Source organism: Protopterus annectens, chromosome 6.part0 (genome assembly GCF_019279795.1).
Source record: "Protopterus annectens isolate FY-2018-M chromosome 6.part0, PAN1.0, whole genome shotgun sequence".
Classification (NCBI taxonomy): Eukaryota; Metazoa; Chordata; order Ceratodontiformes; family Protopteridae; genus Protopterus; species Protopterus annectens.
In genome coordinates, this window is record NC_056737.1 from 1,372,758,790 (window position 1) to 1,372,771,707 (window position 12,918).

Sequence of the window (12,918 nt, forward strand, 5' to 3'; positions counted from 1 at the left end):
TCCACAAGTAATGCAATTAACTTTTACTGACATCGGTAAGGAGCAAGAAAAAAAAGTTTCCCAACGGGGTACTTGGCTTTAGTTGAAGACTTTGGTTCTGAAGCTCGAAAACGAAAATTTCAGGAGGCGGACGACCGGCACTTGCGAACTGCTTCTGCTTTGGGCACTGCACGGCAAGAAAGACTGATGTAATGGCGTCGTCTGCATGTTTTATACCCCTGATGACCTGACATCATGGAAGAAGGGACAGCAACCGATGCAGGACCCACTTTGTTAAATCAGGCCGACTGAGGGCTACCTGCAAGCAGATAACCCAAATGTAATGGACTGCAACAGTGAAACACGAAGAACATCTGAAAATGAGAGGAAGAGAAACACAAAAACTTCCCGAAAAGGGGATGAATATGAATATGAATATAAAAGGTAAGCAACCTTCAGATCCCAGGACACCAGAAAAGCCAGGGACAGCAACAGAGGAAGCAAGGTTTGAAGAGAAAGCATCCAAAAATAAGGAACCTTGAGAAAGGTGCTGAATAAGGAGAGATCCAAAATAGGCCTCCAAGTGCCCTACATTCGAGGAACCAGGAACATTCTGGAGTAGAACACCTTTCATACATGAGAAGGATGGGCAGGCTGAATGGTTCCCTAATCCACCAGGGACCCAAGAACCTCTGAGGAATGAGGAAGCTGCTCTCAAGGAGGTTGGGGAATCCCTGAAAAAAAGGGAGAGACTTCTACACCATGAAGCAATCCTGACAGAGGATGGACAGAACCCAAGAATCTGAAGTGATGAGTTGCCAGTTTGGAAGACAGAAGAGCTGAAGGGATAAAGGAAGCTGACCAAGGGTTGTGGAGGGGCAAAATGTATAAGTGAAGCAGGATTCTCGGACAAAATAGGCTTCTGCACCACAGGAGCCTGAGAAGACTTAGTAACAGCTCACCTACTACCCTTCCTGTCTTTAGTGGCTTGATAAGACTGCCTGTGAACAAAAGCAAACCTAGTAGGATAGTTCCTCTGAAACTAACGGATGGAGGATAAAAATAAGTTTAAGGTCCTGCAAAGCTTTATCTCCCTCCTGAGGGGACAAACATAGTAGCAGCAGTACCAAAGAGATTTTTACGATCCAAAGGAGCATCCAGCAGTTTGTCCATAATGTGTTCAAGTAATGACTGAAGACAAAGCCAAGAATAATGCCTCATGACAAACCCAAAGGCAGCAGCTCAGGAAGAGTCATCAGCAGCTGCACTTAAGAGTGGCGAGCCACCTCAGGAGGTAGAACCCAAAACAGAGAGAGCAGAAGACTTCTGCCTCGAAACCAGGGAGGTCAGAAATACCCCGACAAGCCTGGGCAATCAAGGCCAAAGCATATCTGATCATGTGGGTCTGGTAGTTAATGGCCCTTAAGGCTAAGGAAGCAGCAGTACAGACCTTCTTTCCAATCCTCTCCATATCTCTACTATCCTTATCTGAAGGTAGGAGCTTGGTAGTGGGAAAAACCTTACAACGTTTGTCAAAGGAGACTTGACACCGCAGCAGGAGGACATAAATAGCAATGGACAATCCTCAGGAATCTTAAAGAACCTGTCAGGTTTCATAGGAGCAGGAGGTTGAGAATCAGAAGTCTTAGAAACAGCCCACCAAACTGTCAGATAAAGACTGGATGATTTGTCCAGCCTGCCCATTTCCATACCTACTGGGTGAACAATGGATCCTGCTTAACCAGCAGCCCTCCTGCCATGAATTTGTGCTTAAAATTTCTTTTCTGTTTTATTCTGGCTAAGTGTGTTAGTTTATTAGCACATAACGTGACATGAGCTTTGTATATGCAAAAAACAGATTGAAACAGAAGTGAACCTAACTTTAGTTGGTAGGCAACTATTCTTTGGTAGCCTTCCATTACCGATTTATGCGCAGTATATCCGTGTATATTTTAATGGCTGTTGTGTGCACCTTGCTTTTTTAAACGACTCTTCTGTGTGTCACAGTACGCACAAATCCAGTTAGTGGTGTTTTCACAACAGCTCCTTTTCTCTACAGAAGATTCCTTGAATCCTGCTTTGTCAACATAGCCTTTTTTCCAGAGGTAGTGACTGACTACTGTTGATATGAAAATACCTTTTTTTTTCTTGAAGTGCACTGATTAAATGTAGACACATAGTTTGTACTGGAGAGATGTGTTCTTCCTAACAACAAAGAGTGTTACACAAGAGTATTGTTATGCATTTTTTATCATGTCATGGCTTAGTAAGTTTGGTAATGCTATGATAGTGGTACAAAGCCCTTCTTAGTTCATAACAGCTCTTGGCATGTCAGTTTTATTTATTAATTTGTAGTTTCTTAAACAGGCAGATGGGCTGCTCATCCACCCCTTTTCAGCCAAAAACCTAGCTCTGTAAAGGCACAAGAGAAATACTGATTATATTTTGTGCTTAATATTTTGTCTATTCTTCAATTTGCATTTAAACGTTGGCATCCCACAGTTCCACGGGAGTGGGTGGGGGTACATAATTGTGTACGCAAATTTTATGTTAATCAGCACACAGATTTGTACCTATATGTCTTGGCTTTTGTCCAGATTTTTGATGTTTCCAGGTTGAGAAGTACGAGTGGAAAGTCCAAAGGATAATGCAGAGAACTGATAATATGATCCAGATACAGCAGACCTTAGATATATTTCCCAACACTTTAAGCAATGGGTTTGTAATGGAAAGCATCTTTTATTTTTATTTGCAGTTTGTTTGTTGGATACAGATTGCACTGCAGCAGTGATCTCTGTATTCAAGCACCTGATTACACAACTGCACTTCAATCAGTATAGAAATCACTGTTAAAGGGTAACTCATTACATAAGGAAAATGTACTACAGCAGTAGCATGGACCTTGACCATACGCCTAACACAGAGGAGCCAGCATGCCCTGCAAAACAGTGACAAATTCTGTTCTACTTTTGCTATAAGAATCTAGCTCATAATGCCTAGAATAACTGAATGAAAATTCAAGAAGCTACCTTAAAGATGGTCAGAGCTGAAACAAACACAAAAAATTGCAGCTGCAGTTAAACTTTCCCTAGTACAGTGATCCTGGACTTGGCCTTGCAAGGATTTGCCATGGTAGTTGCAAGAAAAAGCAACATATCATCCAGTCATTTTAGAGAATTTGTGAAGACAATGGTCTGCAATGCTTTTTTACAGCAAAGAAAACCAAGAGCGGTTCTGTTTGCCTGAAGTCATTTGCTCTGCCCCACACAGTACCTTAGTTGTCTTTATACCTCTAGCACATGGGTTCATAGGGTGGTACTAGGCTATCGGCCCTAGGGCCTACACAGCCTAGCCATAACAATTTCCTGGATATTTCTTCCCACAATATTTACTTCCCTGGACTCCTGTCTAGCAGGACGACTGACGTGATCCCCAGGGTGAATTTCCTATCTCCCATCCAATTGTCAAGGTTCCTTTTGAAGAGGGCCAAGGAGGCACTCTGCTTGACATGTATGGGCAGTCTATTCGAAAGTATGGGGAGTCTCTTGGTCAGGAACCTATCCCTCCAGCATGTTTTGTTCATTGTGATGACAAGGTTTAGATCCCTGGAGCATGTGGCTCTGAGGGATTGAGATTTCTTTAAGAGGAGCATGTCCAACAGGTCAGGGTTTGACATGTCCTTGTATGTTAAGCAGAGATTGCCGCTGAGTAGACGATATGCCACAGAGTATAGCTGGAGTCTTTTTTTAGATGGTCAGCATAGGGCATCTGCTTTACACCTGTGATTCTTTTAGTGAGGTATTTCTGTGGCCTTTTCAGCGGTTGCAGATGTCTTGTGAGGTACATACCAAACGGGGCATTGTACTCTATAATGGGTCTAATGAGGGATAAGTACAGTGGGACAATGACCTCTTTTTTTTTGGATGAAAACCCTCAGTGATGAGGTGTGCCACATAGAAGGATTTCTTGACTGTTGTGGCAATGTGGTTATCTAAGGTAAGACCACTGTCCACCTGTGTCCCTAAGTGTCTCATCACACTTTCGGTGTTTAGTGTACTGCCACCTATGTGGTAATTCATGGGTACATGTTTTTTTCCAAAGGGGATAACTATACATTTCTTGGCATTAAGTTTGATCCCACGGCTCTGGCACCAAGCATCTGTTTCTTAAGGCCCTTTTGTAGAATATCCACATCATTTGGGGATTCAATAATGGCTCCCGGTTTGCAGTCATCTGCTAACTTTGTTAGCAAGAGTACCTTAATGTTGGCCTGTATTTCAGAGAAGTAGATGCCAAACAACAGCGGTCCCAGGAGTGAACCCGGAGGTACTCCACTTGTCTGGAGCTGGATTTGGAGTCGGCTACTTTTACAGTCTGTGTTCTGTCAGTAAGCCAGCTGGCAACCTATCAAGTGACGTAGGGATTTATGCCCAGCTTAGTAAGTTTATCTACGATTCCAGAATGGGGGATGGTGTCGAAGGCCTTGGCGAGGTCCAGATAGGCTGTGTGGACCGCCTTACCCTCGTCCACAGCTCTAGAGACTGATTCGAAGAAGTCAATCAGGTTCAGGAGACAAGATTGGCCCTTCACGAACCCAAACTGGGTGGGTAGATGGAAAACCATATCCATTTGTTTTGAGGTTTAGTAAAACTGGCAGATTATGTCCAGTACAAGGACAACAATGTGACTGGACTACTTTTGGCAACACACTGATCAGTCCTTAATGGCAACCAGTCTCTGTGTAAAACTGTGTATGGCTTTGCACACACAAACTTTGAACATTATTGCTATTAGGGAAAAAAATAAAAGTTTTCCAAGGCAATCATTTAGTAGCACCTGCACTGTCATGGTTCAAATACTGACAAAGGCCACAATTCAGTTACAAAGGTAAGGTCCCAATCAATAGCAACTAGTGTCTTGAGGTATGTCTGAAATAGAAAACCCCCTTCACGAATACTTTAACCGTGACAGTTATCAGTCATGGTGGACTCAACGGGTAAGAAAGCAGAGAGGCTCGAAAGACGTACTTTAACAAAGGTATACACCAGCCCTTTGTCATACAAGGCTGCCAAAAACAGAGGATGCATTAGACAGAAAAGCATTAGAGGAAGACCACAAGGAGAATTTATTCCATTATGCCTTGTTAAGTTTTCTAGTCACTAGTTTCTTTGCTTCAAGCAGCATGGACAGTACCTCAAATGGGAAGCCATCCCAGGACTGGATCAAGATCCTAACTTCCAGACTGCATTTAAGAGGCTTTTAAGATCTAGACATACTAATGTTCTCACTGTTGTGAGAATGATGTGCATGAAAACAGAAGAATTTGTCATTCCTCCCTACACAGCATAGCCAGAAGAACCAAGTTTGCTTTGTTTGTTTAGTTATTTGTTAATTAAATGTGTCCTGATCAAACAGGCGCTATTAAGGTGAGATTAGTAGCTTTGCCTTGTCTTCACGTGTTTTTATAAGCACCCTAGGTAGGAGAAGAGAGGGAAATAAATACATAATTTGTCTAAGGGTACATTCAGAAGTTGCACCTTGACATCTTCTGATAAGGAGTGAACTTTTGGCCATGGTCTCTGCTTCAAATCTGAACAGAGTCCTTCCTTAATCATGTTCAACACCTACTTCAGAACATCATTTTGATACTGTAACATATGGTTATGGTTCTTTACTTTGTATAGCTGATACAGTTTTTGATGGGTACAACTCTGGCTCTGTACAGGTACTGGGCACTGTTCAAATGCACATCTGAATGCCTGAATTAAAGGATGGACAGCAACGTGATTCAGCTCTTCAGTTCCAGAAATTCCAAGTATTTTTATGACAGCCAGATAATTATTTGACTTCCTCTGTCATTAAATGTGATGCTTCCCCAAAGGATTTATCCAGGAGGGGGCTGAGGAAAGATCTCTTCATTGGTATCATATCCAAGGAGTAAAGCTACCTGGAACACACAATACCTTGTTCTTCTTAACCTATGTCTTTGCTTTAGGTGGGGTGGAAAGAATGGTATCTGATATAGAATGCTCCACTGGGAAATGGGGAGCTGACACACAAGCCCTCTGCCAAAGGGAAACGTATTCTACAAAAAAGTCAAAATCAAAGATGGTAGGGGCTAGGTTCGGGGGCCACACATGGATGCTTACCTTGAAGGAAAGGAAAAAAAAAATCACAGGAGATTTGGCTCACCTGGACTAAAGTGCTAAAACTACACAGTTTTTTTTTTTTTTTTTTTATTAAAGATTAAGAGTTGGCAACCCCCCCAAGGGGACATTACCCAACCTGCACAGTCACCTCACCCACTGTGGGTGAATGAGAACCAGTATTTGACTGAGATGCAGCAAAATTATCTATCAAAGCATGGAAAGGTTTCAGGTGCACTCTCACTACCAAATTCTGAACAGCTGCTGGTGTATTGGGATGGACAAACATGTCTGACTTGATGACTGATGCACTCAGTACCTTTTTTTGCCTTACAGGGTCAATAACGCCTCAGAGACTCTGCTTATGTGATCCTTGGTTGCCCACTGAGTTTCTACATTTAAAAAGGTGCTTAGACTTCTGCTTTTTGGAACCACTAGATGATAGCTCTTTTGAAAAGAGGTGGCAATCACTTGGTTTAAATCAACCCCAATCTTCTGAACTTTGTAAAGACCTGGAGGTTTCTATCTCTTGTGATTTCCTTTCTAAAGGACATAAAATGAGTACAAGACGTGGAGATTTTTTGTTAAAAAATGAAAAGGCTCCAATGGTGCCAACATTTCAGCAGAATCTGTGACCCACAGGCAAACTTACTGGTTGTCTTTTCAGGGGATGTCAGCCTCAAAAAGATTGTCCAATATTTCTCAAAAGCTAAACTCAATGAAAAAAAATCAGAATGGAATACAACACTGACGACAGCAAATAAGAACTAGAAAACGCACAAATGGGTACTTAACACACCAGAAGTTATCTGTATGTCAATGTCAGATTACTGAAAGCTCTGATGCAGCAAAAAATAACTAAAGATGGCATGGATGGCTCTTTGTCTACACATTATACTGACGATATCCTCAAAAGTATGGAGGAAAAAGTCTATACAGGGATGTCTTAATCTCTTGAAGGCTGGTTGGATAAACAGACATTTACATGGGAATAATTCCCACTCTATGAAGAAGCAACTGCAGCAATGATCCCTACAACAAACATTACACATTACAGTCATAAAGAAAAGACAGTGTGCTAGCCTTACCTGATGCATAATTAGACTGGGAAATCCAACCAATAAATAAACTGAAGGGAAATACACTGATGTACCTAAAAACACCCAGGCACCAAACCCTGACCTTGTTTAAGGGCTGTCAGCTGCTCAAAAAGCTACATTGTCAGAGGGCAAAAAAATACATAAGCGAGGTCCAACAAAGCACCAAGCCTTGCTTTCCTGTTACAGTCTTGCTAGCTGATGAAGCAAAATAGTCAATAAAGAAAAAAATGTACACAAGGTTTTAAAGAAGAAAAAAAATAACGTGGACAATGAGGCTCTACACAAAACAGTCATTAATTACTTGACTCTATACAGGAATGTTAGCACCTGACCAACTTTCACAATTATTGCCCTAAACGCCAAACAAGCTTCAGACATTGAGCAACGAACTTTGTAAAAGTGTGAAAACTGTGCTCCTTCCAACAGGAATGTAGAGTGCAACAGCATATCCAGAGGCCCTAAAGGAAAAAAATATCTAATTTTGGATAATAAAGCTACATTTTGAAAGCTTTTTTGAATGCAACAAAGCAAAAAGCACTCCAAATAAGTGAAAACAGGCAAGCTACTTGCAAGTTTCAATTTAAATGGCAACCACAAGCAGTCAGCTGCCATAAGACCTCTATAATCAGTAAATAACACAAATGCTTTCATTCTATAAGGGGGTTCAGACTGTGAACACAATTAGATATCTGCAGATTACATACCATGTCCTTGATTGCATGATAGACACTGTCACATGATCAAATGAATCTTAGTGAGACAGCCCTCTTTGTTTTTGGATAAATGTTAAGTCCAACATCATTCAGTCCAGGAAAAAGGCATTCGCCTAGTCTGAGCTGCTAGACATACTCCTAAACCAGTAACTCTTCTACGGCCATTTTACCATGGATCAAATGTACAACTTCTACAACTGTAAACTTAAATCTGGCATCTGCGCCAACAAAATAATGTTTACAGAAAACACTATTAAAGTTTTCTGTGGCCGCATCATGCATATGCCCAGAGGTTCCTTGTTGTAACACATCTGCACAGCTAGACATTTTTCACACACACAGACAAAATTTGCAGATGTGGAAGTAACAGAGCTTGGTATAGCAATGCTTTCCTCTCAATACTAGTTCATTCACACCAGTCTTCAAATAATGACATCTGTGTCAGAAGCCATGCCTCTTCATCCCTACAGATTTAATTTTCTAGGTTTCTTTTACCTCTCAAATACAACACAAGGAGAAACTGACTGATTTCATAAATGGTGTTTCTCAGACTATTTCTTACTACACCTTGTATGACTTTCATATCAACAGAATAAGAAAGCTTTATATACGTAACTCAATTTGTTTCCCTGGGCTGCACCAAAGTGGCTTCCAGTCTCTCCTTCCATGTCAGTATCTACAAAAGTTAGCAAAAAAAGTTACCTTGAAAAAAACTGCATCTTTGTGCATGCTGTCACCTGTTCATAACACCAAGTCATGCAATGCAACTGAATTTCCATGGCTTGAGGACATTTTGGCACATCTATACCCAGGAGAATGTAAAGCTGGCAAAGGCCTCTACCAAATGAAGTAAAGACAGTCTGCAGACCTATATCCTGCCAACTAGACCCCCAAGATTAAGTGACCTGAACAAATTCTAAAAAGCCTAGATGCATTTCCCTCTCCCTTGATCTAGACTATAGGACAAAATAAGGCAGGACAATAGATTCTAAATGAGTTCCTAGTGTAGGTGCAGTATGGGTAAAACCTTGACGGTGCCTGAAGGACTTGAAAAAAGTAATTAAATAGATAGCTAAACTAAGAGATATATACAAATGTCTATATTTTACCTTGACTGCCTTAGCAGTTTCCAGAGATTGTTCTGGTGGAATGCCAACTTCTCTGTCTCTTAGCAACTGTTGAATGAAGTATGTAATGTCTCTTCCAGCAATTGGAATGTGTTTAATACAACTGCCAATAACATAGCCTTCGGCCTAAGGAAAAAAAAAAATCACAAAAGCATACAATTCAGCACTGCAGCACTGAGAACTTTTTTTATGCCAGTTGTATTTTTCATTCTGAGAAACTTTTCAAATGTACCATAACTGATATTCAAAAACTAGACAATTTATATATGCCTGCTTTCAGAATGGTGACGACAGTTGCACATATCCTAGAAAAATCATAATGAAATGGAGTCCAGTAATTTATATAAATGGAATAAATTTTAGCTAAGACAAAGAGGCTAAATAAAAAACAGAAGCATTACAGATGGATAAAATGCACACGAGGAACATGGGAAAGAGAGGTGGGAAAGAGCACTATTGAAGGTTTGTCCACTCCAAGAGGGAGGGAGACTGTTTCCATCTGTGATGGACATGCATACCTTGTAATGGAGATGTGTTACCATGCAGGTCCAGAATTTGAGACACTGGCTGCTCTACTTCATTTCTCTTGTCACACCCACTACTTGTGCAGTACCAGCTCTGGGATACAATACTACGAACACTAAAGAATATGGTTCAGCTGGACAGATGGTCAGCTGGGAACACATGAAGGGAGGAAAAAAATGAGCAGTATGGGTCAATCAACTTCAGGGTCTCAAAAAAATCAATTATGCCTGCTTGATGAGGAGGGAAAAAGGAGATGAAAAAAGAAAGAAGAATGAAGGAAAGAAATAAAGACTAAAGACAAGTGAAATATTTTCCAGAAGAATTTCATGAGATAATTTTCTGTATGGATCATTCTAATGGAAAAAAGCAGCTGTTCAAATAATCACTGCTACAGTAGCCTTAGCTACACAGTTTGTATCCTGCACATGATACATCAGCAGGCCAGCCTGAAAAGCTTCAAAGGCACCTAGCATGTGTTCAAGCAATTATTCAGCTTGAGCTGAACTAAAGAAAAAAATGAGTGGTTTGAGCACAGAGTCCTTCAGATCTTTTATGACAACTAAGAGGGGGAGGTGAAAGCCCTAAAAAGGTCAATGCTAGGAAAGTAAAAATGTAGATCCTCACCACTGTAACAAAAGCATACAAAAATAAGGAGGTGGGGTGGAGCAAGGGTATGGCTACTGCAGTCATCATTTAAACATCTACCGTTAAGGCATGTTTACTTGCGCAACTGTAGTACATACATCATGATCACTGCCACAGTTATATGGGCAGATTACCATAGCTTAGACTGACTGGGAGAAGGGAAAGGGGAGGGATGAGGAGCTCCTGCAGAAAGACCTAGTAAAGTCCATTCTTGACCTGGAGATGAAATTAGTGTATAGTGCTTTGGAAATGTATACACACAGGACCAAGTTGCTGCTTCTAGAATACTTCTAGAATCCAACCCTTTCTAAATGGCCACAGATTACGCTAAGGTCATGGTAGAATCAGCCTTGACCCCACCTGGAATTGCCTTGTTGTGGTAAATAGCACAACACAACCATTAAGAAAAAGTTTTGACATAGGCTGCCCTTTTTTCTTACTGTCACAAGAAATGAACAACTGATTAGATTTCCTAAGAGTATTTTACCTGCCTGTATACATCTAAGGTGTATCCTTTCTTCCTCATTTTTGGTTCTAGGAAGAAAACAGGGAAATGGATAGCTAGGTTTAATATAAACTAGGATGCCACTTTAGGCATAAATGAAGGCTTGCTTCCCAAGGAAAGCCTGTGAAAAATGTGATAAGGCCAACCCACCATAAGAGCTTGAAACTCAGATACTCTTCATGGAGAGGCCAGAGCAACTGTTAACACTGTTTTCCATGTTAAGAACCCCAAGTCAGTCCGATGAGCTTGGGTCAATGTAGCAGGAGTTAGTCTAAAACAAAATTAAGATCCCAAAGAAGAGACACCTTTTTCTAGGAAGCCTGCCATGCAGCTCCCCTTTCAAAAACATTTTATCATGAAACTGCACTGAAAAAGGGAGATCCATAGGCAGGCATGTTGCCCATGACGGAGAACTAAGACTAACCAGAGGACAGTTGCACAAATAAGGCAGAATCAAAGACACATTAGCCTTGAATGGACGCTGGTTCCTGTCTTATCACCAACTAATCAGCTTTTCTATTTACTAACAATTTCCTAGTAACAGGTTTTCTTGCCTCCTTTAGTACCTACCACATGTCTTTATCGGCCAGAAAGTTAGATGAAGCTGTTTGGGGTCAGGATGCAACAAACATCTCTTGTCCAGCGTGAATAGGTCAGGTCTCTGAGGAAGCTTGTGGTAATTGCCCCTGGCCATTTCCAAAAGAAGGGAGAAAGTACAGCTTTGTACACTTACCATAACTGTAGATATTGGAGTGTATTCAACTTGCTACAGTCCAAACTGTTGGGATTTCTTGCCGTGGAAGCACTTGGCTGGCCTGACTACCAAAGAATTTCCTCCTCTTCCTTGAGCCTACGAACTCCCTGACGACATGAAATCTGGTTACAAAGAGAGTCAGCCAGTGTCATAACCTCAGTACTTTCTTGATCAACAGTAGGAAGGCTCTAGCTGGCCCCTAATGTTAAGGACCTTAGCCCAGAGAAGTCCAGAGTGTAGGTTCCTAATCTGAAAAAAGGAGAGGGAACAACCTGTATCTGAAGAGGAAAATGCCCACCTCAACCTCTGGGACAAGACTGCAAGGAGGGAGGAAATGCACTTGAATATCTACATTTACAGTGAGTGTACACAACTCTACTACCTTCTTTGTCTTTAACTGTTGCAGTCCTAACTGATGGGATAACTCCCAAAGCTGAGGATGGACGGAGAAGATTGCAATGGCAAACAAAGCTCTGGACTTGGAGAAGGTTAGAAGGTGACATTGTTTGGTGAATGTACGCACAGAGAACCAAGTATCAAATTCTAAAAATGTCCATAGTGGCCACATCTAAGAAATGCTATAACCATAGCAGTAGCCTTGGTGGAGCATGATCTCGCAGTCTGGTGGCTTTTTTCTTTGTGGTTGCAGCAAAACAAAATACAATGGGAGATCTATTTGGAGATAAATTTTTAGAAACTGCCCTCCCCTCAAAGTTTCAGGCAAAGGCCACAAAAAGCTTGTCAGACTTGCTACCTGGACAACAAAAAATGTCAGAAACACAGTTTTCTATGCACATCCAATGAAAGGGGGATTTCCTCCTTTGTTCATAGGGTTAGCAAAGAAGCTAGGTAAGGGGATGGTCTGGTTCAAAGAGACCTCTAACCACTTTAGGCATAAAAGAAAGGCTGGTACAAAGAGAAAGTACAGTTTTGTACCTACCATAAATGTTGATGTTCGAGTGTATACACTGCTGCAGTCATTACACTTTGGTTATCCTGCCATATGTTGGTTCCCCAGTCGTCCTGAGTTTCAAAGTCTTGGTCCGGCATCGGTTGCTGTCGCCTCCTCCCTGACGTCAGTGCGACAGGGGTATATAAGATGCAGCCGACGCCATTTTCTTCAGTCTTTCTTGCCCCAGATGTCAGGTGCCTCTAAATGGGTAGGCAATTCCAATTGCTAATAAAACATATATAAGAAAAGCAAAAAACAACTTACAGCTACCAGCAAATACTCCCCATAGGTAGTAAGGGTAGAAGACATAGGTACGTACCAGCCAGTAAGAGGGGAAGGAGGGAGGGTAACCTGGACTGCAGCAGTGTATACACTCGAACATCTACATTTATGGTAGTTACAAAACTGTACTATGTTCACTGTGTTACACTGCTGCAGTCATTACACTTGGGTAGAATCCCAAAGCTGAGGT

The 12,918-nt window shown here is 41.4% G+C and overlaps 1 protein-coding gene across 1 annotated transcript in view; it reads right to left on the reverse strand.

Moving 5' to 3' along the window:
- Window positions 1–12,918, reverse strand: part of ACTR3 (actin related protein 3) — an 859,006-nt gene that overhangs the window by 295,138 nt on the left and 550,950 nt on the right. The window contains exon 7 of the mRNA XM_044074929.1: window positions 9,048–9,191. Within this exon, the coding sequence (XP_043930864.1) occupies window positions 9,048–9,191 (144 nt within the window). The remainder of the gene's footprint in view (window positions 1–9,047; window positions 9,192–12,918) is intronic.